The sequence below is a fragment of the Bombus pascuorum genome, chromosome 3 (genome assembly GCF_905332965.1).
Source record: "Bombus pascuorum chromosome 3, iyBomPasc1.1, whole genome shotgun sequence".
NCBI classification, from domain to species: Eukaryota; Metazoa; Arthropoda; class Insecta; order Hymenoptera; family Apidae; genus Bombus; species Bombus pascuorum.
In genome coordinates, this window is record NC_083490.1 from 708,291 (window position 1) to 734,932 (window position 26,642).

The 26,642-nt window shown below is 46.0% G+C and overlaps 1 protein-coding gene across 1 annotated transcript in view; it reads right to left on the reverse strand.

Moving 5' to 3' along the window:
- LOC132905231 (uncharacterized) overlaps nt 1-12,810 on the reverse strand; it is a 58,304-nt gene extending 45,494 nt beyond the window's left edge. The window contains exons 1-2 of the mRNA XM_060956318.1: nt 12,603-12,810; nt 9,595-10,024 (exon numbers count right to left, since the gene is read on the reverse strand). Coding sequence (XP_060812301.1) covers nt 9,595-9,846 — 252 coding nt within the window. The 5' untranslated portion in view covers nt 9,847-10,024; nt 12,603-12,810. The remainder of the gene's footprint in view (nt 1-9,594; nt 10,025-12,602) is intronic.
- Between the last annotated feature and the right edge of the window lie 13,832 nt (nt 12,811-26,642).

The window sequence follows — 26,642 nt, forward strand, 5'->3', positions numbered from 1 at the left end:
ATTCGGTAACTTTGACCCATCTAACTGTCAACTTGGACGTACCGGTAATTAATTCGAGGTCGCGTTTGCAAGCTTTGTCGCCTCGACGCTTTTTCAAACTGCCCAAGTACATCCCGACACTGCGGTCGTTTGTACATCGGCGTCCAAAGCGTTTGTTATTCCGATCGATCGACTCGGTCTCGATCGATCGATCGGCCGATTTCCAGTTACGCGAGAAACCAACCTGCGATTCACGGGTAAAACGGTTTTGGCTGTATATGAATAATACGTTGGCCGGTGTAGCTTTTCACCGTTTGCCCGTCGTTTCGGCCAACGTACGGACTTTATCGACGTGGCAAAGTTTCCCGGTTTGAACGACAATCGGGTAAAGCTTGGACGGTCCTAATTGAAATTTCTGGCTATTCGCCCCCGTTAATCAGTCGTATTCCTCCTAGAGTCTTGTCTCTAACTCCGGGCTCGCTAACCTATTTCAATCGCGACGGAGATTCACGAAACCGCTGGCTGCTCCTTGGCCAAGATTCCGGTTAAAAGCGATTTACAGGTTTATCCGGTTATCCGTTATTGCACGCGAGGTTCGTTGGATTTTCTTCTTCGGGGCGTAGATTTGACGTTTCCCAGCGTAATCGAGTAAAAAGCTAATTCGGCGCGCGGTACGCGTTAATTTCCGCGAGCCGGCGAAATTGTAGACGTAAATTTACAAGTTTTCCTTGAAACGGCCAACTATTCACACCGTCGTGCATAAATATTTCCCCGAAACACGTAGCCCCGCGCGTTTTCTGTTCGAACCGGAGGAGAGGCACGGTGTCTTATTTAAATGCAAAGGGAACTTCCTAATGAGAAAATTAGCCGAGCGGCGCTTGGTCGACGAGAGGCAGCGCTGAAATTTCGCGAAACGCTGAAAATGAAAATGAAACGTCGCTTGTTCGCTCAAAAATTGTCTGCGCGCCGAGTTTGCCTTTCACCACCGTCCCACTATGTAGCTACTACTGTGGCTTTAAGATTCCTCGTCCAGCTGTCGTAAACAGAGTGTCGCAAAATACGCCATATATAATACGCCTATACGGATAGCTAATACTTGTAATTTCTATATACATTTGTCAAATTCGTTTCAAACTCGTCCACTATAACGATGACAGACGAGTGTCGCGCAACGGTGCTAATAAAATTTCAAAACGTTTCTGTCGAAGCGATCGCCACTTTTAAGAAAACTCTGCATCTGGTCTTCGGTTTTCTCAAACATCGAGGTCATCGATAGCGCATAGACAAAAGAATGCGTCGATGACAGACCATAAGCGGTACACGCGCGACGTTGGCTTCGGGGTTTCTTTTAGTCTCAGGGTAACGTTGCTGGCGTGCGGATCTGGACCAGCTTTGTACTTTATATATATATATATACTTACAATACCTTACGCGTTTCTTTGATTCCACATACATCAAATAACCTTAACAGGTTCGTATAATAGGAATATATTGGGGTAAAAGAGCCATCTAATACGAACGTTGGACTTTAAGATCCTTCCGGTTAAGATTCCGCGGCTAAATTATCGAATATAAGCCGGCGAAATTGACCGTGTAGAGACTCGATTTCCATTCGATCCGCGTTGATAAAGATAAAATGAAAAGAAGGGAACGAGTAATGGAGAAAATTAAACGGCGCAAGGGGAAAGGATCATCGGCCGGTCGAAGGGGCCGCGTGGCGACTAGCAACCAGCAACAGTAACGGTAGCAACTATAAACTGCAACGCGATAACGGCGTCCGTGGCGTATTGTGCGCATTGTGCGCAATCACGGAACTCGCGGCAAATGCACGGGCTTTCTCTCCAGCGATACGTCACGCGACGTAAATAATCGCAGATGCTGCTCGACGCGTAGAAACGTGACGCGGTGCTCGGCATTGCTCGGCGCGATAACCGCGATTGGTGGGACGCGAAACCGTCGCTTCCAGCGAAAACCTAATTTCGCCAGTCGCGCCACGGCAACGCTCCGCCCGGGACAGTCGGCTTCGTTTCGCGTTTAATTGAAACGTAATGCGAGAAGGAGCAAAAACTCGAGCGAGAATTGAATTCGTGATCAGAGAATCAACTAAACTGCTCCGAGTATGTTCTTTCGCCTCTTCTTCTCCGTCTTCTCTTCCGACTCCGCTCCACTCTACTCGACCACGTTCTCTAACGATTTACGACAGTTTCGCCTTCACGTCCATATTTTAACCGCTTCCTCCTCCTTTTCCATCCTTATAATTGGTCGTCCTTTCGATCCAAGCGCTGTCGTTGTCCACTGGTTTGTAATTTTCCGCTTCCCTCGTTCCGAACATCGCGACTCGACCGACTCTTCTCTAAGAAATCGATTCGTACGTCGTGGTCGTTTTCGCTGTCCTCGGATGACCGTTAATTCTAATTCGCCTGGATTTGCCAGATCGTTGGCCGCGGGATCGAAGCGAACAAAGGAACGCGACTAGACGAGTATAGAAACTGTGCGGAGGAAGAATATTCGCCGAGCATCGTGCAACGTTTACGTTTTCCGTGTGCGTTGCGCGAGAGATAAAATCCCTAGGGCGGCGCTGTTGTTGGCCGGAGTTGGCGACAGCTGCGATTTATCACAGCAACGCAAATGTAACAATTACCGGGAATACGCGGCGAAACGGAAGAATAACATCTTGCGACGATGAACGCGGCGGGAGGAACGATGAAAAACGAGCGGTCGCTGTAGCGATGTTTCCTCTCCTTCCGTGACGATGGACCATTTTTGGTTCCCATCGTATTCGGCGAATGAAAAGATGGAAAAAAGGAAGAGGAAAAGGAGCAGAAGAAAGCGAACAAAGCACCGCGTTCGTTGTACATTCGCGCGTTGGTCAAAGTTCAAAACTGCTTTGTGTAATCGGAGAATTAACGAAGCGCGTTGAAAAATGTTTCGCTCGTGGTCGGCCACGATAGTTGCGCAACTGCGTAACTGCACAACCACCGGCAAAAAGAATTCCACGCGATGCGATATTTTTGTCGCCAGTAGCGATTCCTTGGTGAGGATCGGTGGTCGTGCGGTTTTTTCCCGTGATTTTCCAAAGTGAGGAATTTTCGGGAGGGAAAAATATCGCACGTTCGGCGGATGGAAAAAGAAAATTCACGCGACAGGCCTGTCGTTAACCGAATTACCTAATCGAAAGAAACGTTCGCACCGGATAATAAAGCGGGTGGTCCGGAACGAACGCGCGTGGAGAGAGCAACGTTGCCATCGTACTCTCTGGTTAGAGGAACATTTTCTTAGGACAGAGATTTTCTCCGCTAGGAAGCTGTTCCTGCAGGAAATTTACGAGCGAGCGTTACGCGATCACGGGTCTCGTCCGTGACCTTACACAATAGAAACCTGATTGTGTAACCTGGCTGTGTCTCTCCGTATCTCGCCACTGTACAGGAAAAACTTCTCTTATTCAAAGTGCTCTATAGAAAGAGAAAAAGCGAAATCAACCGAGAGATCGCGAGTAAATAACGTTATATAAAATACAACGGTTCGTTCTGCTTTTATCTGCTTCTCAGATGACTCTGGTTCACGCGAGAAAGTTCGATTAAAGTTGAAAGCGCGACGTAAACGCAATACCACCAACTATGGTTAACAGATCCGTGTTGGATAGATGGAACAGAGGCGATCAGATAAAAGAGTTCTTTCGCGAAAAGGTTCGAAACTAATTGTCGCTAAATTTTCCATTTAACCGGAGCATCCTTCGATCGAAACGTTCGTCGACTTGGAATCGATATACTAGTCGTTGGAATTGGACGCGCAGGCAACAAAGCGAGCGCGATCCACGTCGTTCTTGCCACGTCTCCGTTTAACTCGATCGCTCCAACAAAGAACTCTCCGTTTCTCGTTTGGAAAACGTTGCCGTCGCGCGACAGTTTTTCCATCCGAGTGATACACGACCGAAGAAAATCGAACAAACGCGACGGAGACGGAGCGTAGAACTAAGGGAAACGGAACGAAAGGAAAAACTATCGGTGGGAGAGTAAAATGTGCACGGAGATCGCAGATGCTTAATAAGACCGTAACACGCGTGATCGTATCATCCTCTTTCGTCTGGTTATTTCGTCTCGACCAAGTTCGCTCGACTCGAGGCAACTCGATCGGACGCGAATCCGGTCGACTGGATTTCTCGTACGAATGAAATTTCCCTGTAGATTCTAGATCGATCGAAACACTGGTAAAGCGCAAAACAGCGATTTAACGAGTCGTGCGAGTATTTGTGCGCGTCGCTCCGAACACGGCTGTTTCTTCGATAAAAACACGTGGAACGTTCTGTTTTCCACCTGAAAATTGTCCTCGGACTGTGCTTTTTTCGCGGACAAAACAACACATGGTAATCGAGCAAATGAAAACTCGCCGAGCGAACGGAAGAAACGACGGGGGACGGAAGCGGGACAGCCCGAGTGGATATTCGATCGCGTTCGTCGCATCGCGCGCGTTTCAACGGGCGAAGGGGAAGGGGAAAGCAAAGCCAAAAAAAAAGGGGCGAAAAAAGGCAAAAAGAAGGGAAAAAATGCGAAAGGGGAGGGAGGATGCTGCTGTTTCCCTGCCATTTCCATGAAAATTGAGCACTTCGAGAGCTGGCAGCCTCTCCAGCTAGCTTCGAGTTACTCGACAACTCGACCCGCGTTTTACTCGTGACGGGCTAGTTTGAATCCGGACGCGAAGATTTCGAAAAAAAAGAAACCAAAGGAGAGTGGAGAATCGTCGACGTTCGAAAATAATTACGTAGCGGCATAATCGATAGCGATTTCGAGGTGGCGAGGAGATGGATCGTTCGCGACCCGAGCTTTTATCGGCTCCTCTCTCTTCCGTAAAAACTTCCCCAAAGACGATAATACTAACGTAACTCGACGGTGCCCGGTTTGTTGTCCTATATCGAAAAGCTTTCAACGGCTTTTAACGAATTCTATTAATTTCAACGTTAACGCAAAATCGAATCGGAAGACCGCGCCATAGTTTGGCTCGGGCTCTACGAAAAGCAAAGTTGGTCCTTCCACGACGTAATCCAATTGCCGCCAAAGTATTTCCAGAGTGGACAGTTGCACCGAAAGGAATATCAGCGTAGTTCCTAAGCGTTAGAAAAAACACGGCGCGATAAAACTTTACGAAGACTGCTTACTCCGCACGCGCGATCCGTCGTCGCGCAGACGAGTCTTTGAAAGTTCGCGTTCAAAGTCATTCTACTACGTTCTGTCCCCGCAGAATCGGAATATTATACTCTCAAAAACTGGGGCAAATCTACTCCGTCTGAATTCGGAGTCGGAGTCGGAGCGTTGCCTCGGCGGGCGTGAGCGAGCGACGAGAAACAAAACGATACGAGGAATAGTGGCTGATTGGAACTCGCAAACACGAATTTACCTCACGACCAAACTCCTCGAGAACGAGCAACAATTAATTTAGCATCCGCGTTCGCAGATAATGAGACCGACGTTCCGCGCACGGCCGGAAACAAGCGAATTAATTAACCGGTTGATCGGAAATCTCTATCGCGTCGAATGGCACCTTTACCGCTTCTTGTCAGACCTACGTAGACTTTTGTCGCTCCTTGTGTCCGTCCTAGACGTTCTGTCTGTCGATCTTTCCGATCGCGATCGCAGCGAAGCTTAGGTTCGAAGCTTCGTTGACGTTGCGACGTATGCGATGAATCGTTCGGCTTTCGACGATCATACAGATTTACGCCATTTAAATAAATACGATCTACTAATTTATTCGCGTTGAATATCGAGAAAACAGCTTTTGCCGGATTACGCGTTATTGTAACGGTGGTAACATTGTAAACGAGAATTCTTATACTCGTGGTTCTGCGATAGAAAGCATTCGATTCCGATTGGAACGTGATAGAAGACGAATCGATAAGAGAGAAAATTCGAAAGTTAGACGCGTAAAAGTCGAAGAAGCGAGATGACGGAACGCAACGACGAATCGATGATCGAAGGGGAAAAATGGGAAGCGGGGAACATATGGAACAGGTAGGTACGGTTTAACGGGAAAATACATATACACGATACGATATCAGCGAAACGCTGGCAAGAAATTCCTAGACAGGAAGATTATTCTTGGAGAAAACTGCAACACGGCAGAGTGTAACGTTATTACTCTGCGACTGAAAACATAAATTTCCTCTCGAGATATCATCGTGCCGGGGAACGTCGCTTTCGGCTTACCGGTCTCTCGGATAGATATTCGATCGCGATCGTTGCGAGTCGGAAGAAACGGATAGACCAGATAGACGAGACGAGTATCTGGTTCGTAACAAATGTCGGAGAAACGAAAGGATAACGATGAATCACGAGTCGTATAAAATGAATTAATAGAGGCTGTCCAGAGCCGGTGGTATTCGTTTAAATTACAAAGTTTCAACGTACGTATATCGGTATAGCGCGTAATAACACGGAATAGCGAGAACAAGAGGCTGATAAATGACACCATGGTAAATTAACCTTTCAAAGGTCCGCCGAAAATAAAGGTGTAACGCGGCAGGCTATGGGGCGGAAGCTGAACAACCTTTCGAAAGAGACTTCGAGTTGATTAGCGAGCGGGATCCTAATTAAGTAAGTTAACGCAATTACCATGCAGGCAGCCGCAGCGTCCGTAAGTCGGAACCCGGTTCGTTAGCTACTTTTGAAGTAACCCCCGTCTCGGCTCGCCAAATTTACGAATAATGTTCGCTCCGTGTAAATTTTCGGCTCGACCGAATGCAAAATGCCCAACCACCGGCCACACCCTCCGCCTCCCACCCCCCTATCTCTTCTATCAGCCGCGAGAATTTCCCTCGCGTCTCTGTCGTGTCTAATTCGAACGAATTAAACGTGCGCGTTTAAAAAATGCTTCGCCAAAGGTACTCGGAAAGGAGAAATTTCGCGGTTAATTTCAAGCACGCTGGTAGCGTAACAGAGTTTTTGCATCGTTACGATGTTCGAAGCGCCGTCGTGACGGCGATCGTTCCTCGACGAAAATATTTCGATGGTTTTTATCTCGCAACTCGTTCTTTCGCCAATTACCTCTTGAAGATTCCACTTGGTTCGCCCGGACGATTTTCGTTTTCCCGAACAAGCTTTAAAGTTTCCGTTTCTTCGTATCGGACGATGTCGCGATATACGTATAAATTAATTTGCCTACTGGCAAATTAATCGTGCGATTAGATTCGACGAAAAATTAGCCACGCCACGACGCGACACGACACCTGTTTGATCCAAGGTAAATGAAATGAAACGCGGAAAGCGAGAGGTTTCGCCGATTCGATCCTATCGCGGACTACCGTGACAATGCAAAACGTTTTTCGTCCCTCGACGCTCCAGGCGTTTAATAATCCATAGCGATGTCGAATAAATAGGAACGGTAACTGCGTTATAGTACGTTTTCAAACAAATCGACCCAGCAAATTGTTTTTTATGGTAGCACGGTTGATCCGTCGAAATCGCTTCTCGTGCCACTGGAAAAGGAACCTTCGTTTCGTCATCGTCGATTAACGTCTCCTTCGGTCGAAATACACGAACACCGCTTTCATCGAGAACGCAACAGGATTTCCGTCCGTGGAAAAGATTACTTTCGCATTCGAACCACGTGTCGCGAATACGAGTAACCGGCTCGCTTTTACATCTTCGATTTGCGATAATTACTACTGACCCGGGCTCCGCTATACCGATTATTCAACTATGTAACGAACCTTTTTCTTCGCCACTGCTGGTGAAGAAGAAATTGAATTTCGATTTCAATGTTACGTGTACTCGATGGGGTGTTGGATATCGACGCTCTTCTATCTCGATCAGCTGACTTTTTTTTTTTACGCGAATTGGCAAAAATATTCGCGCAACACAGAAACTCGAGGTAGATCGATCTTTTACTTTCGCTCGTGCGCAATGTTTATCCGTCGTAGTTGAAATCTAGATTAAGCGAGAATCTACGGAAGAACATCGTTCGATCTCTAAAAACGTTGTCACGCGTGTCAATTTCGAAAACGACAGACGTCGCTAGAGTAACCGGAATGGTTGTCCGATAAAGCAAGAGAACGCTCTCTGGTAAAACGAGAACCTTCTCCGATAAAACAAAGAACTTTCCAACTTTTTAATGCGAATTCGCGCGAGGGAAGTCGAGGGAGAAATCGAAGAATCTGAGAGAACGTCGGGAGCAGGAGGTGGAACGTCGAGCAGGTAGAACAGGAGAAACGCGTTGCGGTAGCGACTCCATCGACAGCGTCGTCCGTCGATGATGTTGACCCTCGAGCCACGGTGCGCAAGGATTATTCGACGTTACGCTATTAGGCAGAGTATTCCGGCACGGAATTACAAATCCACCGCGCCACGGGACAACCAACTTGACGAAATAATCCGCGTCGCGGATTAATAAGGTGTCGCGAAAAAAGCGAGCTCCGTTGTTCCGTGTTTTTGGACGGACGCCAAGCGCGCTTATTAGTCCCTGGACTCGCTCCGTTTTAATTTCGAAGCTGGTACAACCTGTGAACTTTGAAGTTCGCTTAATAACACGACCCTTGCTTATTCGTCGCGCTCGCTCGTACATTTGCCAGCGAAATGCCAAACGGAGCCATCAGGCTTATACGTCCGATGATACAACCGATCTATCTGGCTAACGTGGCTATTGAAAAATATTTATAACGTTTTCGTTGGACGCGGTTAATCCGATTAACAATTGACCGCGATAAGCAACTAACGCGCGTAAAGCGTAACACGGTTGTAGCTTGTTGGACGAGATCGAAACCGATTACCGTTGGCTGGCGAGCCAAGTCGACGGTATGCAAAGTTTCGATTCGCGAATAGAAAGCAAGAAACAATAGCGTTATCGAGTAATCATCCTCGTCGAACCGGTATTCGGGGATAAAAACCGATCGATCGATCTGTGCGCGATCATCGTTCGCGATACTCGTTCGATTGTCTAACCAACGATTTTACGAGTACGATTGCCAGACGATTGGCAGAGAGGTTCTTTTTATTATTTCTGAACATATCAACGATTACGTTCGTCGAGGCGAGCGTTTTATTTTAGACGCGAGTCGCCGTACCTCGTCGAGTTCACTTGGGCCAATTGCTTACCAATTCGATTCATTTTCCGATGCAATTTCATCTCTCGTTTCCAACGCGCCTACGTTTGTCCTCGATACACGCAACATTCCGACAAGCTACTTTCGTATTGGAAAAACTCGGCTCCACCGAAACTCCAAATTGTCACGAATACGCGCGTTTTATAATTGCTCGGTTTAACCAGACTTTGTCGAAATAACGATTATCGATTCTCCAAAATTCCACGGTGACAAGAACCTTGTACATACCGACGTTACTAACTTGTCGATTTTTTAGAACCGCTAAAATAAGATAAATTCTAGGAGATGTTCAGCTAGACGCGAATCGCTCGCTCGGGTAACATGGTCGGAAAACAGTGTGCAAATACGATATGATATTTTTTAAGAGTTGAACGTTACGATATACTATATATATATATCGATTAACTGCGGCTACCAGGACGTGAAATGTACAAAATTTATACGGCAGCCATTATGGAACGTATCGTAGTTCCTAATGCAAACAAGCCTACGTAATTAGAAGGGTGAAAATAATTTGCGTGACTCACCGTTCGCCTAAGGACAGTCCTAATGGTCTCGACTTCTTGTCTCGTCGGCCAACGGGCATAGACCACGCCGCTGAGCATCAGGACAAAAACGGTGATCCAGATCGTCCATGCCAGGACGTTCCTCGTTCTGGCAAGAAGCTTCTGGGCGGTCCGCGTCGAGATCACTTCTTGCGGAGGGATCTCGAGCTTCTGCGCTTTCCTAAGAATATCCTGGAGTCGTCTCTTAGCCTGCTCTACATCCGGCACCCCCATTTTCTTTATGTTTATCGCGCCACCACCCTGTTCGTCGATCCGCGCTTCGAGCTTTGACCTCGCAGGATGGTACCCTCCCTCGGTGACACGATTCAGGATGGAGACGTTAAGAAAAGTACGGCTGCAAACGCGTCTCGTACAGGTTCATCCTCGTAGTAACGGCCGCAGCGTCGACGTCCTGCAAAATTTCATTCCGTATTCGCTTCCTCCCTAATTTCCCTTCTACCTTAAATTCTTTCAGCGCGCCCTTGAAACTGTACCGGCTAGCCGCGTATCTCTCGCGGATGGCTTTGGGAATCGGCTACAATTCGACAGACCGAAGATCATCGTGGTGCGACCAAAGATTTTGAGATCCCGCGATTGATCGATTCGCAGCCACGAAGAAGGTATAATGAATTTTTTATAAGAATAAAGGCAAAGGAATATTTTACGAGAACTGGCAGTGAACGCGAGATCATGGTCGATCAGTTTTTTAAAATTGCTTTGCAGTTTGTAATTTTGCGACTGGAACTGTCGTCGATAACGTCCAATTACACGTGTGGAGAATTGGCGGTAGCGACTTAAGAACAGGCGGCTGAACGGAAGCGAGATGGAATCGAGGTTAGGCGATTCGACGCAAAACGAGTCGGCATTTAATTTCAGCCGAGGAAGTTCGCACTAGCGATCCTAACGTTGCCACCCCCTTTGCCACCCCTTCCTCTTCTCTAATCGATTCTGAAATTATTCCCAGCGCACCACGGTAATTACCTAATAATTCCAGGATCGATCCACCGACAGCACAACGATGCAGCGCGAGGGAGAAAGAGCCGGGGAAAGGAGAAAGAGAGAAAGCCCGCGAAAGTTCGACCTACTTTCCGGAAGGGGCTGGGATTACAAAAGGTTCGTTCGCGCGACAGACGCGGTAACGTTTCGCGCCGACTAATTATTCTCCGCTGAGTTCGGCAGTCGGATTTTTAATTATCGACGTATCGATAAAACGGGACCGATGCGTTCGTTATTCGACCGAGTCGATCGTACCAACGTCCGACGACTCGATGTTTCAGCGGGAACGGTGAGTCGCGCGAGAACGTCTCGTCATCGAAAAAACGATTTTTGCCTTTTTATAAAATTATTTCGTTCGTGTTGTCCGTTCGAGGGTCGTTCGACGTCGCGGATCTTAATTTTCCCTCTTGGGACCAAGCACTGGGTCGATCGTTGGTGTAAATCGCGAAAAGAAAAAAGGAACTCGAGATAACTCGCGGAGCCGCGAATACTCGTCGGATACGATGAAAGGCGAAAACGTGCGCGAACGACGATATTATTCTCGAGGAAAAATATCGTTCTTCGATGTCTGTTTCCAAACTTTACGGCTAACAAATTTCGTTGCGCTAATCATGTCCGTGTTGCTAGCGGCGAGCACGCGCGCGGTTACATTTGATATTCCATTCGCGCGGAACACCTAGCGGCAGCTAATTCTGTCCGACTTTGGTTTTCGTTGCTTTAGAAGCTGCCAAGCAATAATTAATTTTCCGGACAATACCTTGAAAATTGCCGCTGTGTGTCGGCCGTGTACATGTACGGCTTAAAATTTCCTCCGTAGAAACTTTACCCGCCCTTCTCTGAATTATATTTCAACATCCAGAAGAAAAAAATCTTTTGTGAATCTTTCACGAAAGTTTCCGCGCCCGACCAAGTTTCCAGCGAAGAACACCGAGGGGGAAGAGCAGTTTATCTTACCGGAAGAACTTTTCCCTTGTATGCCGAGGAAATACCCTTTCGATCAAGCCGCGCCAACGAACCGCAACACCGTGAGAGCTGCCTTCTCCGTCAAGATTTTTCCTTTTCTCCCATTCTTTCTCCCATTCTTTCTCCCATATCCATGCTTTTTCCCCTCCTCTGCCTCTAACACGCACGTACAATCGAAATTATACCGATCAGAATTTCCTGCTAGATGCAGAGATTTCTGCACGCTGCAAGAGGGTCTGTCTCTCCGTTCCATCGATCCGTTGGATTTTCAACGATCGGTGAAATAAATCGCAGGTTCTTAATAGGCGCTTAACAGGTAAAAGGGTTGCCCGTTGGCTCGCCGTCTAATCGAACTTGAATTAATTTTCAACGACACAGATTCTCCTAACCCATTCTACTCGTGAGATTCTCCTTCCGGCTGTTCGTCATGCTTCGCGTAAACTACACATCCGTTAGGATGAATCGAGCCTCGAATCCGCTTTAATTTAGTCGACCGGAGAAACATTAATCTACGAGTCGACGTTGTTTTCCCATTATGTGGATGAAGAATAGACGTGTATAAATAGGGAATATAGGCGTATAAAGATTAGACGATCGTGAGTAAAACACGCACGAAACGTCTTTTGCTTTCGAGCGCGGCGTTTAATCGCGCGTCTGCGACTCGAACGCAAAATAACATTTGCGTTTTACGTCGTGTCGCATAAAGCTCGATATTTTATCATTAAATCGGCGGGCCTGTTCTTCCGTTCAGCTCCGTGTTATTCGTTGATCGCGTCCCTAATTTTACACGCTGCGTTTCGAGTGGCACACGATCGATAGAACGGATCGATCTATTTTCAAGTACGCGTCTAATATTTGCCATTTATTTGCAAGTTGTCACTGAAACATCGGGGACGATCTTCTTCGTGGTCGTTGCGATATACGCGCGTTTAGCCGAGTAATAGATAAAAAAGAAAAGAGAGCAAAAGCAAAAAGGAAAAAGAAATATCAAAGATCGATCGGGATGAGAAGTAAGCGTCTTAGCGACTTACCTTTGGTATTGCGATTCACGTTCCGTGGACAAAGCGACGGGATGATCTTGAGAGAGCGTGGAGGGGCACGTTCTGTAATCGGTAGCAAAACTCCCAAGAGGCTGATGCCCGCAAACCTAGTCGAGGAGTAGGTCACGAGACGTTGCGGAGGCGAGATAGGTTGTCGCGTGTCTAAGGAATCGTTCGCGTAATAACGGGATCGTTCGTCCTCGAACTCTGAACTCGTACCGCCTCTCTTAGCGACACTTTTACCTCTCGATGGTAGAAACGACGAGTGGCGCGCAACACAGCCGATGGCACTTCACAGAAAACCGATCACAAAAATCGTTCGTTTTGGTTCGGTGTGGAGGCGATTTCGTGGCACGCTAGTCGCTTTGATCTTATGGAAATCGTGTGGAACGAAAGGAAACACGGAAACAAGGTCGCAAAGCGAACGATCGATCGTAACCCGAGCGAAAACGGGCAAGAACTGACTGGCCTCGTCGAGGGTAGCTGCCCTTATAGATATAAGACAGGAGGGTGGCGCGTGCGCTGTCGGTAGTCGCGCATGCACGATTCGCGGTCGTTCCACTGCGCTTTCATGCTGCGGACCGACCTCGACGGGCTCCGACGGAAGAACAGCCTTAAAGATCGAAGCAGATTGGCCGATCGGAAGGAAGAAGATCCGACAAAGACGGAAAGTCGGTCGTTCGGTCAGAAAGTGACAGTGGTAAGGAGTGTGCGTCGGTTAACAACCCGGAGACGCGGTACGTTCTCAGCCGCTCCTTCCTTCTTTATCACCGGCAAACGATGAAAAAGTAATTTACACCCCCTGATCGTTTGATTCCGATGCCAGGACCATCCCGCCATCTCGTTTTATGCTCGGTCACGTTCACCCTTCTGTTTCGTCGATGTTTATCTATCAGCAGGAATTTTTAACATCGTCGCGCCCCGCCATAATATTCCGATAATATTAGGACACGCTAGAGGCGAAGACGAACGAGAAATCGCCGACAGACGTAACTCGGGAATTACAAATTCCAACGTTAGGTTCGTTTCGCCGTGGTCCTTAAACGCGAGGAAATTGAAACGCATGGCATAGAAATCGCGTGAAAGGAATGCTTTTACCGCGCGAATGTGTGTCTGAACACGGTCGGCTGATTTCGCTGTTCGTCCAATTACGGCGCGAAAATAACGAGACACCTTTTGATTTCTCCGGTTCAACTTACTCGGATATCGCACACGCGGAAAGCGCTTTGCCGTGCTTTCGCCCTCGTTCTTTCGATTCGTATTATAGAGACCTGTTGCTGACGAATATTTACGTACTATGCTGGAGTCAAAGTTCCGCCTGGTCGTAGCGCGCCAGCTCGAGCCACGAAATTCCACCGAGTCGGATGTCATTAAGCACAGGTGTGTCCGTGCAAATTGTCAGATAATCGTTTAAAAATCTGTAAAACTGCCAATGTTGCTCTTATCAGCGAAAGGACGCTAACTTTATGAATTTAACTTTCAGCGATCGCGTGCAACGAGACGCGTTTTTCTCGCTCCGGACAGCGGCAAGTTTAAACGTTTACGCGTTCGAGGAGACGAGGAACGAGGAAGGCGGGGACGATTCGAGCGTTGGAAAAGCGTGGTAGGCGTTGTCGAAACGACGCGGCGTGTCGTCGCGAATAAAAGAACGAGAAGAGTTAGAGGTAACGTTTGAAAGTTGTTGTAAAGGCGAACTTGGTTAAATTTCGCGAAAATACGCTTTAGTATTTTAGGAAGAGACGAGAGGGAAGCCTTGTCTTGTACGCGGAGGATTTTGCACGGTTCCGTTGCAACGTCGCTGATCCGAATTTACGTTCGATCCGTTTACGGATGGGCGACTTGCTCGTTCAAACGCAGAATGAGCGGCAATACGTTCGAAATGTTTCCGCTGGCCGCGCGTCGTTTTCACCCGTCTTCCGTTCCGTGAACGTTTATTCGAAATTCCTTCAGGAGCTTGACGGGAAATCGATGACAGTTAATAAGATTAAAAGACCTGTCGCTGGAACCAAAGAAAATTAAGGAAAGCAATTAGCTCGTAGAATTTAAGAGAGCTTTAATGGCATCGATAACAAAAGACGCAAATATTCTCCGAGAAATCTCGTCCAGTCGATATGCATTTTCGTTCGAGTTTGTGCACGAATCGTTAGAAAGGAAAGAAAAAAAAAAATAAATTAACGGAGGGACAAATGTACTTCTATGAAAGAAACGAATGACAAAGCGGGGTTAATTTTCATTCTCGCGAGGAATTTACGTTGGCAGCGACACTTTGCCAAGTCGTTAGCCGGTGTCGTTATCGTTCCTTCCGGTTCACTCAGCGGCTACAATTATTTTTCTTCGGCCCCTTGAAGAGGGGCAATCGCGGCGGTAAGTAGTAGAAATCAAACAGGAGGAAAATGGTTCTCCGTAGAAGCGACGCGTTACGCCAAATTAATGTCGAGTGCTTCGGTCTGTGCAATCGTCCGCGAAGATAACGAGATTGTTAATTAACGGACGAAATTTTCCATCCCGACAAACTCGAACGCTATGTAGCAAAGAAACAAGCGGAGAACACGAGGTGACAAATAAACGAACGGTACCATTTATCCGTACTAGATAAGAAACTTAAACTGGCTCGTAGAGAGGGGAGCAAGGTGGAAAGGAAAGGAAAATAAAGGAATATTTCGTTCGAATATCAAGCGTGGAAAATCGGAATGAAACACGGCGAATAAAAGGAAATTCTTGAAGAACGAGACGGAGCATTCGAAGAAACGAATTAGTTGGTACGCAAAGTTTTAAGAGTTCAAAGATCGGTCGTTCGCTGTGTGTAGCGGTACAAGGCCGTTGTTACGTCCCGGGATCCGCGATAATCCTAAGGAACCGTCATCTTGCCGAAACTACAACTAACGACGAACGCGACGCGTTTCTCGGCCCTGACGCAACGATTCTCTTTCCAGCGGCTTCTTCGGTCCTTGTCGTAGCGTCGCGGAAAGACCGACGAAATATATACATCGTTGCTATAAAGCGTAAGTGCGGAAAGGGTCGAGAAACTCCGATACGCTTTCGGTACCTCGATCGATCGTTAGTCGTGAGTCGATTTGCGAGGAGTTTGGTAGTTCAGTTTGGTAGTAAGCGAGTTCGAGGCAACGGTCCAAGCAACACGCGCCAGTAACGTTGATAAACGCACTGGCAAATTAATACGCCGAGTAATCCTTTGGTACGTCCTATCCTCGGAAGCTTGACGGGAAAAACGCGAATACATTGAAATTTCCTGTACGTATGAATCGTTTGAATGGGAATAGAGAGAAGGAGAATCACGCGGCTGAAATTTCAGAATTGAAACGAACAATGTATCCGTTTGATAAAATCGAGACAGTCCGTTCTGCGAGTGGGAATCGAGTTGGGAATCGTCGACCGTTGAAAAAGTTGCTTTTCAATGGAATATTTTGTCGAAGGAGGAAAATGGAATAAGATACGGTACATGGGATCGAGCTTCTCAGCCAGAACGAGAGAAGAACGGGACGATAGTAGCGTATCAAGCGGCAAAAGGGTAGAGGCAATAAGGCAAATCTAGATATCGACGTGCGAATTCTCCGTGGACCATACACACGGGTATTGAGTTAAGTCGCGGAAATCTGGTAGAAGGGGATCGGGTATCGAAGGCCGACGAGTATAGAAGGCGAGGTTGGCCTTCGATTTTCGATAGAGGCGAGACAAATTTCAGAACGTAACGTTGGTCACACGGCGGTGTAGGGGAGAATACAGGTGAGAATAAAAAAAAGAAAAAAACGAGGGATTATCGAAAACAGGAGGCGCGAGAGCGTGAATGTTTCGATACGAAGAATTCGGTCGGCTAGTTAAAACCGAAGCGGGGATAACGATCGTGTGGAGAAGCCGTAATTAACGAAGCGTCGCTGACCTGGAAAAACTGATGAAAAGGGAAAACAAAGAAGCGACGGAGAGTTTAACGGTGACATTGCTGGCAGCGTAAGTGCGCCGCGATTAAAAGTTTTACCGCGACGAAAGTGAAACGGAGAAAACGCGGTCCGGACGAGAATCTCGACAGAGATCGACATCCGAATACCATGGTCGTTTGTCAGGACATCGCGAATCTCCCCATGGGCGCAAACTCGCTCTTTATACCTCCTAGACGAGGCTGAATCACCTGAAGCGACTGCACGCTGGAAAACCTGCGGGACAGTTCGTTGTCGTACGGGCGCATTTATCATTCTGAAAAACGTTTAAACGCCTTCTCGCCACCAACGATTTGTAATTTTCTAACGCGAACATCCTCGCCTCGAGTCCACCGCGTTAATACCACGGCTCGTATTCCATTTGCGCGAAACTTCTTCCAACGACACGGATCGGTGTTGGTTAATCGAGGCTACGACGCGTCGCGCCGTGCAGCCGGTGTTATCGAACGCGTTGCGTTTTATCGGCCACATATTTAACGTTTAAACCCGCGTAGCCGATCGGCTCGACGGTGAGCTCGGTATCGGCGTCGTTAAACACCGTCAAGGATAATAGCTTTTTCAAAGTTGCTGGCTGCCCCGATGCATAACCGAAATTTCCAAGATAACGATACGCTTTACAAGCGTTTCTCCGGGACCAGGTGAAATTAGATTCGATAGCGCTACTTACGAAACAGCGGCTAATCGAAAGCACGAACTCGCTCGATATTTTCCAACGTTGTTAACCTGTTCGAAACAACTTTTCGCGATATCTTTCAAACTTCGCGGCCACGAATTTCTTCGTCTGCCAGTTGTCGCACTGCCTAGAATCGCCAACGAAGAGGAAGATATACGATTCTAGAGTCACGCGACTGCTGATGGCAATTTAGCGAGTAGGCAGGGTTAACAAAGCGACGCGCGGACGGAAGAATCGCGTTCCATCATTGGAAAATTGGCTTAAGGCGGAGACCACGATAGCGATACGTCAGGATTTAATTGCCAGCTCGTCGGACTTGTCGGTGTATTAGCCTCCCCGCCGCCTCCTAATTTCAATTATTATCCCATTCGTTATTTCCGTACGGACCGCCTCTTTTCGGCTCGGCGTACGCGCCCAAATAAATCTTCGCTCGCCATTTAACCTCGATTTATTCCTTTTTCCTCTTTCGTATTCTCTGCTCTATGACGCGCTCGTAGACCTGACCCGTAACGACAATTCGCTAATGATATAAATCCCTACGCGTTTTATCCCTCGCTTCGAAATACGATCGATATCCAATTAAAAGGTATGTGAAAAGATCGAACGATCGTATGTGACGACAAAGGCTATTATTACGGAACGCGCGAATAGAAACGGCGCTGGGATGACCGTCGAGGAAGCATCGTTCGCGAGAGAAATACGAATACAAGAGAAAAGGCGACAAAAGTAACGAACCGTTGGACGAAGATAATATTCCCAGTGTCAAGTTGCTCTGTGAACGTTTAAAATGCTGTGCGTTGCTGCTAGCGTGTCCACGAATCAAAAGAATAATGTACGAGGAGAAGGGATATGCAAACAGCGACTGTAGAGAGGGCTGAGCAACGCGAAAAGATGGAAAGGAACGCGATTGTCTCTTCCAGCGGAGGTCAAAAATCTTTTGCGCGCTAAAACGTACAAAGAAAACCTTTATATTTTATTAGCTCGGTCGAAGGAGACACCGCGAGCCATTATTTTAAAAGCGGAGCGATAGGGGAATGAAACTTAGAGAAAGGAGCAGGAATGAAAACGCGTGAAAGCGGACAAACAAAAGAGAGCGGGAGGGAGGGTGACAGAAGCAAAAAAAGAAAAGCGCGTAACGCATCTGCTTTCGAGGTTCGTTCTGTTCCTTTTCATTGGTTTCTTTGTTTCTTTCTCCTTTGCCGCTATAAAATAAATCGTCCGAACCGCTCGACTCGGCCCACGATTTCAGAAATATTTTTCATATTCGCTCTAAAGATTCCTTGAATATCGTCGCTGAGCATAAAAAGACGTTACTTAATGAAAAGTTCCAGCAACGTCTCTGTTACGATTATTTGATGTATGTGGAATCGAAGGAACGCGTGGCTAAATTGTAAGGTATTGCAAGTAAATATATATATTGTGAATATTAAAGTACAAAGTGTGGAATACAATGTAAGCTGGTTCAAATCCGCACGCCAGTGTCACGAATCAATTTTCCTTTTTACCATGTGGCACGCCAGATGTGACGGTCCTTGCGAGATTCCCCGTAGTCCGGACGCCAAGACCTATCTATTGTTCTATTAACTCGCAACAGGCCTAGGAAGACGACATAAACCGAATCTGTTCAGTTTCAGTTTCCTTCACGTAAACATTTTCGGTTTATGTTTGTTGCACGCTCTTACCTAATACGGAGAAAGCGGGTGTCTGGCAAGATAAGAGTTTTCCCATGAACAAGGATGCCCACGAGCCATATCTAGCTCTCCTTGTCTTTACTACCTAATTCATTTACCAATGGGCATCGCGGATCATTACTCTCACTTTTCCACCAAAAAGTGTGGACAACGAATCCGCGTTCTGAATTCCAAAGGGAACACCCACACCGAGTTTTCCTCAGTAAGAGCAGTAGAGCAGTCAGATAGTTTTGAACGGTCACGTCTAGAGCTCGGAAGTGTATTGTAAACAAAAGAGAAAAATAAAAGTTTCTTTTCTCCTTAAATTCATTATTATTTTACGTGACACCAGCAACGTTACCCTGAGACTAAAAGAACCCCGAAGCCAACGTCGCGCGTGTACCGCTTACGGTCTGTCCTCGACTCATTCTTTTGTCTATGCGCTATCGATGGCCTCGGCGCTTGAGAAAACCAAAGACCGGACGTAGAGTTTTCTTAGAAGTGGCGATCGCTTCAACAGTCTGGAAACACGCGTTACGCGATAACTTGATTCAACGATGTTAAGGTTATTCAGTGGATGGAATTAAAGAAATGCGTGGGCAAATTGCAAGGTATTTAAAGTATATATATTGTGAATAATAAAGTACAAAATGTGAAATACAATGTAAACCGATCCAGATCCTCTCGCTAGCAACGTTACCCTGAGACTGAAACCAACGTCGCACGTGTACCGCTTATGGTCTTTCCTCGACGCATTCTTTTGTCTACGCGCTATCGATGACCTTAGCGCTTGAGAAACCGAAGACCAGATGTAGAGTTTTCTCAGAAGTGACGATCGCTTCAACAAACGATCATATAGTTGCTTTGTGACAAATGTAAATGAAAACTGGCAGAGATAAAAATGCGTAAAAAGGGGCCAATAATAATGGCCCGGCTTTTCCACGTAACGCGTAATTAACGCGGATTCGTTATGCGCATTTTAATCGCACGCCTCCATTGAATATGGCGGTCGAACGTTTCCCCTAAGCGAGGCAGCTCTTTTTTCTCGCGCCGCGCCGTCGCGAACAACAAGCAGGAACACTTTGTTCCGCGATAGAAATTTGCTTACCGGCAGAATCGAATACTTGATTTCCAATTTGTCGTGTAATGGCGTCGGATCGGTGAAAGGAACACAGGCAGCATGAGTTAAAGGCGCTTTCGTGTTTTTCAACGGTCCAGTCCCTTCGTTAATTCCCCCTGGGCAATCTCTTTCCATACAGTTCTTTGCATCCACCGTCGATCGAGACGAAACGGTTCGCGTAACTGCGTTGCGGGCTATCGAACGTAAGCACCAGGCAAAGGACATCGATCGAAAGGTCCAAGATCTCGATCGTAAATAGAGTATAATGTCTTTTACGTGTCATTTACATACTCGGACGAATTTTCCTCTCGATACTCTCTGCAAATCCTAAAAGAATTTTTTATCTTTATTCCAGCATGATCTGAAAAATACTATTTTTCGTAAAGAAACGAGTTTTATCGATTGGTCGGGTTACGACGCCCGGAATCAGCCGGAAAATTATCAGCCATTACCGGAAAATCGACGCTACAACGGATTAACGATACTTAACTATCTTTTTCTTTTTTTAAAAATTATTTTATCTTCTTTTATTTATTTCGTACTTTAATTTAACTTTAACGAGCTTTGGAAAGATAGAATCGAGGAATAGCAAAGTACGATATGAACGTATAAATTTTCGCTTTGGTAGGATGAAAACACATAAAGAACGATCGTGTCCAAGTGTTTGATTCCTAATCCACTTACAGGGAAAAGCGAAGCGAAACGAGAACGATGGCAAGGAAGAGAAATGGAAGGGTAACGCGGTAACTGTTTCGGAGGCTGACGAGATTAGGTGAATTCGAAGGGGGTAGAGGGAAATACAGGATAGGAAAATGCGAGGTAGGGAGTATGGGAAGCGGTAAAGCGGTACTTTCAGACGCAGACTGCGTCAGAGAGAGTTTAGGAGGGACAAAATCTTGGCTCTTGCTTCGAGTCGTTAAGATTTAACGGCGTGTTAGCAGCGAATTAAGTCGTGGCTCGCTTATCCTCTTGATTTCTCCTGCACCTATCCTTCGTGACAGTCGGCCCCAATTTATTAACCGGTAACCGGTGAATCCTAAGCTCCTGCTTGGCATACGCTTACTAGAGGAACGAATAAATCACAGAAATCGATTTCTTTTACCTTGCTTCGCTTTATCGAGCTATACGACAAATCGACGCGCTTTTATTTCCTTATCTTCTCCTTCCTCTTCTTCTTCCGTTCAGATCTTTTTAAAAGTGCAAGATAACCTATTTAAAGTGTTTTTTCGGTGTTTCGGGAAACAGAGACTCGACGAGAAACACGAGGACAAGACGGAGTTTAGGAAGAGACTGCGTCGTAATGTTGCAACCTGATGGAACGAAGATGAAGTTCGAAAGAACGAGCATAGGCTTACAAGACGAATATTCGAGAAGAAAAACTAGCTCCTTCTCTTGCAATCGCATACGCGAAAGCGATCGACGAATGGGACCTCGTTGGAAAGATTTGCAAAGTTCTTACAATGTTTAATTCCGACGGCACGATACCGTTGAACGTCGCATATTTTCGAGTGGCTTCCGCGCGATCTTAATGACGATATCGAGATCGTTATAAAACTTCTATTAGCTTAGCAAAGAAGTACGACAGGCGCATGTAAAAGCTTCCTCTTCTAGGCACTTTCTTTTTTGTTATCCTTTCAGGATCGGGCAAACTCATCTACCGAGTTAACGAGAGGATCAAAGGGTATTTCGTTTGACGTACGACTTAAACGTGACCGGCTTTGCGAGCGAGAAACGTGGAATTATGCTTTTTTTTTCTGAAAGGAGAGAACCGTGAGCTCGAAGAAACGGTTAACGAGATCTCGGTGATAGTCCGCGTCCCCAGTTTCTTGGCCGTGCTGAAATTTACGATAGTACATGGAGCGAATTAGCGTTATGAAGCATGCGAACAAAAGGCAGCTTCTCGGCCTCGAGATCGCACGGTCAGAAGCCAAGGAGGTGCGAGATAATAAGAAGTAATCGAAAACAGTAGGGGACTCTGATTGCGAGCGATTTGGCTGTCTACCCGAAAACACTTTCCAGGAAACGCTAGCCGGCCGGTGGAGGAGCGCTCGGTTCAAAGTTCCTCGGTAAACTTACCGGAGATTTGCCGTTGGTGGATAAACTTTTTAAGGAGATGGTTCGTATCTGCCTTAACTTTCCTCTTTCTCGCACCAACGATCTTTCGCCCTATCGTAAGTAGTTGATATTCGAGAGGAGAGCGTTGCTTCCAATCTCGCGAAACAGTATGGTGTCTGGTTCAATGTGACAAAATATTAAACAAGATTGAGATTACTCTTGGAACATTAAATTGCCTGTCAGAGACGATCGTGACAGGAAAGAAGATCGCTTACACATCGTTCGAAGACACATTTCCTTCCCTTTCTCTGTTTTTCCTCTACTTTTCCTTTTCTATCGATCACAGTCTTTCGACTTCTCTGCTCTCTCCTTTTGCTATTGTCCTCTGTCTGCGGTGTTTCGACATCGAAGATCTCTGGTTTTCGCTAACAAACATCAGGATGCTAACGATTAAAGTCGATTCTCATCGACAAGCATTTGTTAAGGATAAAGAGCGCAGGATTCGAGATAGAAAGGGCCGGTTGGAGAGCGAGTGATTCGCAAAGAAGAAGAACGGAAAACAGTCTGTTCGGACGATTCCTTCGTAAGAATTTAACTGGTATTCGATCGGAAAGTTTCCGCGCAAACACGAATGTCATTTACGTTTCTTTCGTCCGGCCGCGACTGGTGGCTTGTCGTTTCAACGCGGAATAATAGATCGACGAATGCGTTCGTTGCCACTGAAACTTGAAAACCGGAGTGAAAAACGAGATTTGCCACAAGACAGCACCGATAAACGCGACACCGTTCCGAGCACAGTTCCGTAATAAAAGTAATGATGTCGTTAGACGAGGGTAAAGAGAGTGGTAGCGTTTTTACGTTTCGAAAATTGATTAAAATCAGAAATAAAATTAAACAAAAGCAAGGACGAACAGTGGTCGCGGTAAAGAAGAACCGTTATGAAATTGATTGAAAAATGATATACACCTGCAGCGTCGTTTCTATTCGAACAAATCAAAAACCGATTGAAATCCGTTTTAAAGGAGCGGTACTCCGAAAAGCCTCGCTCGACACATTTTGCCGGAACGATCGGAAAAATCGCCGCTTAACGGTTCGAACAGAATAGGCACGCTGCCGATGCTTTAACATTGAACGACGCGACGCACCGTTGCGTTAATTTCACGTAACGCTTGTACCGTCAGATCGGAAACGAGAAAATCGATGTCTCATTCGCTGCGACTTATCGGTTTTACTCGTATCATCGAACTATGGTCGAAGCAATTAGAATCGGTGTTTGTAATTACCTAGAAATTCGATGCGCGCTTTAATCTCCTATGTATCACCGGCTGCTGATCCTTCGAAATCGGTCCAAGCTTGTCCTTATCCTTCTTCCCTGAGGTTCTGTTCGGTTAAACTTTCCTCGATTCGTGCAAATTCTCCATTCTTTTTCTTTTACTTTCTGCTGCTTTTTTCGTGAAACGACCAAAACACTGCGGCACGCGGCTGAGTCTGGGCTAACGATAGAGAAGAATATCAACGAGTAGAAACGAGTGCGAGCGCGGAGAAAGAAATTTACTTTGGAAAATCGACAGGCCTATCGTCGTACCGCGCTCGGCCATTGCTGGCGTTCCGGTAATTTCCCAAGTGCACGTTGAAAATTTAGCAGGGATATACGAAATCGTATCGCGTTATCGAGGATGCTCGATTAAGCGAGCGTGCCCCCGGTTTGTATAAAGGGTGAATCCAGTAGGATCTAACGCTACCGTTTTCGAGGATAATTTATGACCAGCTATTGTACTTTGAATGGGAGTGCCGTTATTATGGAGTGAGCCAGAGGGACAGGAACAGGAACAAACGGTGAAGACAGAAAGAGCAGGACGTAGAAGCGCGGAACGCGACGACAAAGAGAGCACACGCCAGACACGAGGAAAGGAGATGAGACTTACAGAGAGCAAGAAGGATTGATAAACAGAGATCCGTAGGAGAAGGTACAAGTAAAAAGAGTGGAAACAGAGAATGATTCTCTCTCCGAAACGAAGAAGAAGATCAGGTGGCAAAAGGTAGACGAAGACGGACCGGGAAGGATAGAGAAAGAGAAAGAACAATTGCAAATAGCCCCGAGGCGTAGTAAACGGGGTGGTGCTCGTAGCTGGCTGGTTTCTCCTGCTAAGTTGGTAGCGTTGCATATTGTTTCCTATTCAACCGTTTTGCAGCCTCTGGCTTTTTCCAGCTTTTCTCCTCCTTCCTCTCCTTTCCCACCCCCCGCCCCCTTCTCTTTCCTTCCTATTGCTCTTCTCGTTTCTCATTTTTTCGTTGTACTTATATGCCAGAATCTATGTATATCGTATATAATTTATCTCCGTTGCTTCCTCTCGCTTCTTCCTTCCAGCGATCGTGCCTTATACGATAATCATTTTTCGTTATTCTCGAATACGTTTTGCCATCCATCGTAACGCGCATTTGCATTCGCCGCGTTTTCTTTCACGCGCATCACGAACAAATCCGACTCGAAACTTTTCGAATTAAAAAATGATCATCGTTATTTTATCAAAAAGCTATGGTCTTCGTTTCAACGCCAACGACGATTTTTCGTGTAGGTTGTCTTTTATACTATATTCGTCTAATAAAATAGAACGTATATATCGATATCCACGAGTTACATAGATATTTATAAAAGCATCGCGCAATAGTCGTACGACACGACACTCGAAAATCGTAATATCAAGATTGCGACGTTCGTACGCGTCGTATCTATATATACATAATGTAACACGGCCCGTTTTCTTCTGCGCACGTCATCAGACGACTAGGTACGCGTGACTCCTCCTTTTGCACCGGTTCGTTTCCTTCCATGAAACGTGTTCAAGTATTCGCAGCAATGTCGCATTTCCTAGCTTTTCCGCCACTTTAATATTACTCGCGTGGAAAGGGAGCCGAATCTTGTATAGTTTTTCGGTTTAAGAAGAGAAATTCTGAAATCTTGTATCGATTAAATCGTCTTATCTGTTATCATCCTCGTTGCGTTCGGACAATTTTCCCTGTTACTTCGAGGCAATTCTCCCTCTCCGTTTTTCTCGAGATACAACAACGATTAAAAGGAACGATGCTTGTTCGCGTTTCATCGCTGATCGCGATCAACGAGAAACGCTTTCCCGTAAGCGGGTCTTTCGTCGGTTAGCCTTAAAATCGTCGTTATTACGAGTGAATGCGTATACAGCGATACAGAATACAGAATACAAGATAGAGAAACATCCAACGAAACGCAGAGAAAGCAACATTACCGATATTAATTTTATACTTCTGTTTGCATTTTATCCGCGTCAACGACTACTCTTTATCGCATAATCGAAATAATTCCAAACGACAAACGTACGTATTAACTCTCACTTTCAATTACGCAACTCTCATAGCAAGTATGGAACAAATAATCGATTCGTTTTCTTTATGAATATAACGCACTTTTTCAGCCAATAATTACCGACGTCTGGCACCCGGAATCGTATTTCTAGTATTTAACGCGACTGACCACCATCCCTCGGAGAGTTATCGCGTTAATCCTCGAGTAATATTTTACTGGAAAATCTCGGTGATATTTTCCGTGGCAGTAACGTAGAGGATGACAAATGACGCTCGCTGCCAGTACGGTTAATTGTCGGCTTTGTACTGCAACATGGTTATTACGTACACACTGCAGTTTCTACGCTCGCGATGTGCAGGATGCAGGCGAGAATCGCCACGACGAGGACAACAGTTCTTCGCATTACTTTAGGACTTGTACCGCATAGATACCGCTGCTCCTAAAACCGCGCCACTTAAACGTATCATAAAAGATATAACTTAGAAAAAACGAAGCTGGCACCCCGCTGGGGGTAGCCACCCACATGCTATATTTATTTTTATTTTATTTTTTTTTTTCTCTTCACCAATAAGATATAACACTTTACCAAATGTCCATAAGGACAAATTGTAAAATAACCAAAAAAAAAAAAAAAAAAAAAAACAAACGTATGTATTTACTTACTTACGTAGTCGATGGCTAGAAACGACCGTTGACGCCTTCACATACGTATAGTTCAACGTTCGATACATTCATGCTACTCTACGTAGACATCTATCGCGAAAGAACGTTCTTTTTTGATGTGGATTAATTTACAAATTTTGTATATTAAACGAAGGAAGAGAAAACTGAAAGACTACCAATGGAATATGCGTGGATTGTTTCTTCGTAGATAATATAATATTCGATCGACGATACAGACGATGATGGTTGGAAATGTTTCGTCATCTTAGAAACACTTGTGGCGTTATCGACTACATCCATTTTTTGTCCAGCTTTTCAAGATTTTCAAGTAATCGAACATTTCGTGGATGAAAAGTCACCAGCGGGTCGTTTAATTCGCGGGTTCATCTCCTTGCCTCTTCTTTTTTGTCATTTTTCCTTTGGCACACTTCCCTTTATACTTTTTCTAATCGTACCCTTTCTTCCATCTGATATTCCGAATATTTCCTTCTCTGTCCTCGGGCTAAACGTTCTATTCTGGTTTCGAGTTCGAAATTAAGAGTGTCTCGCAGTCTTTCTCTTCT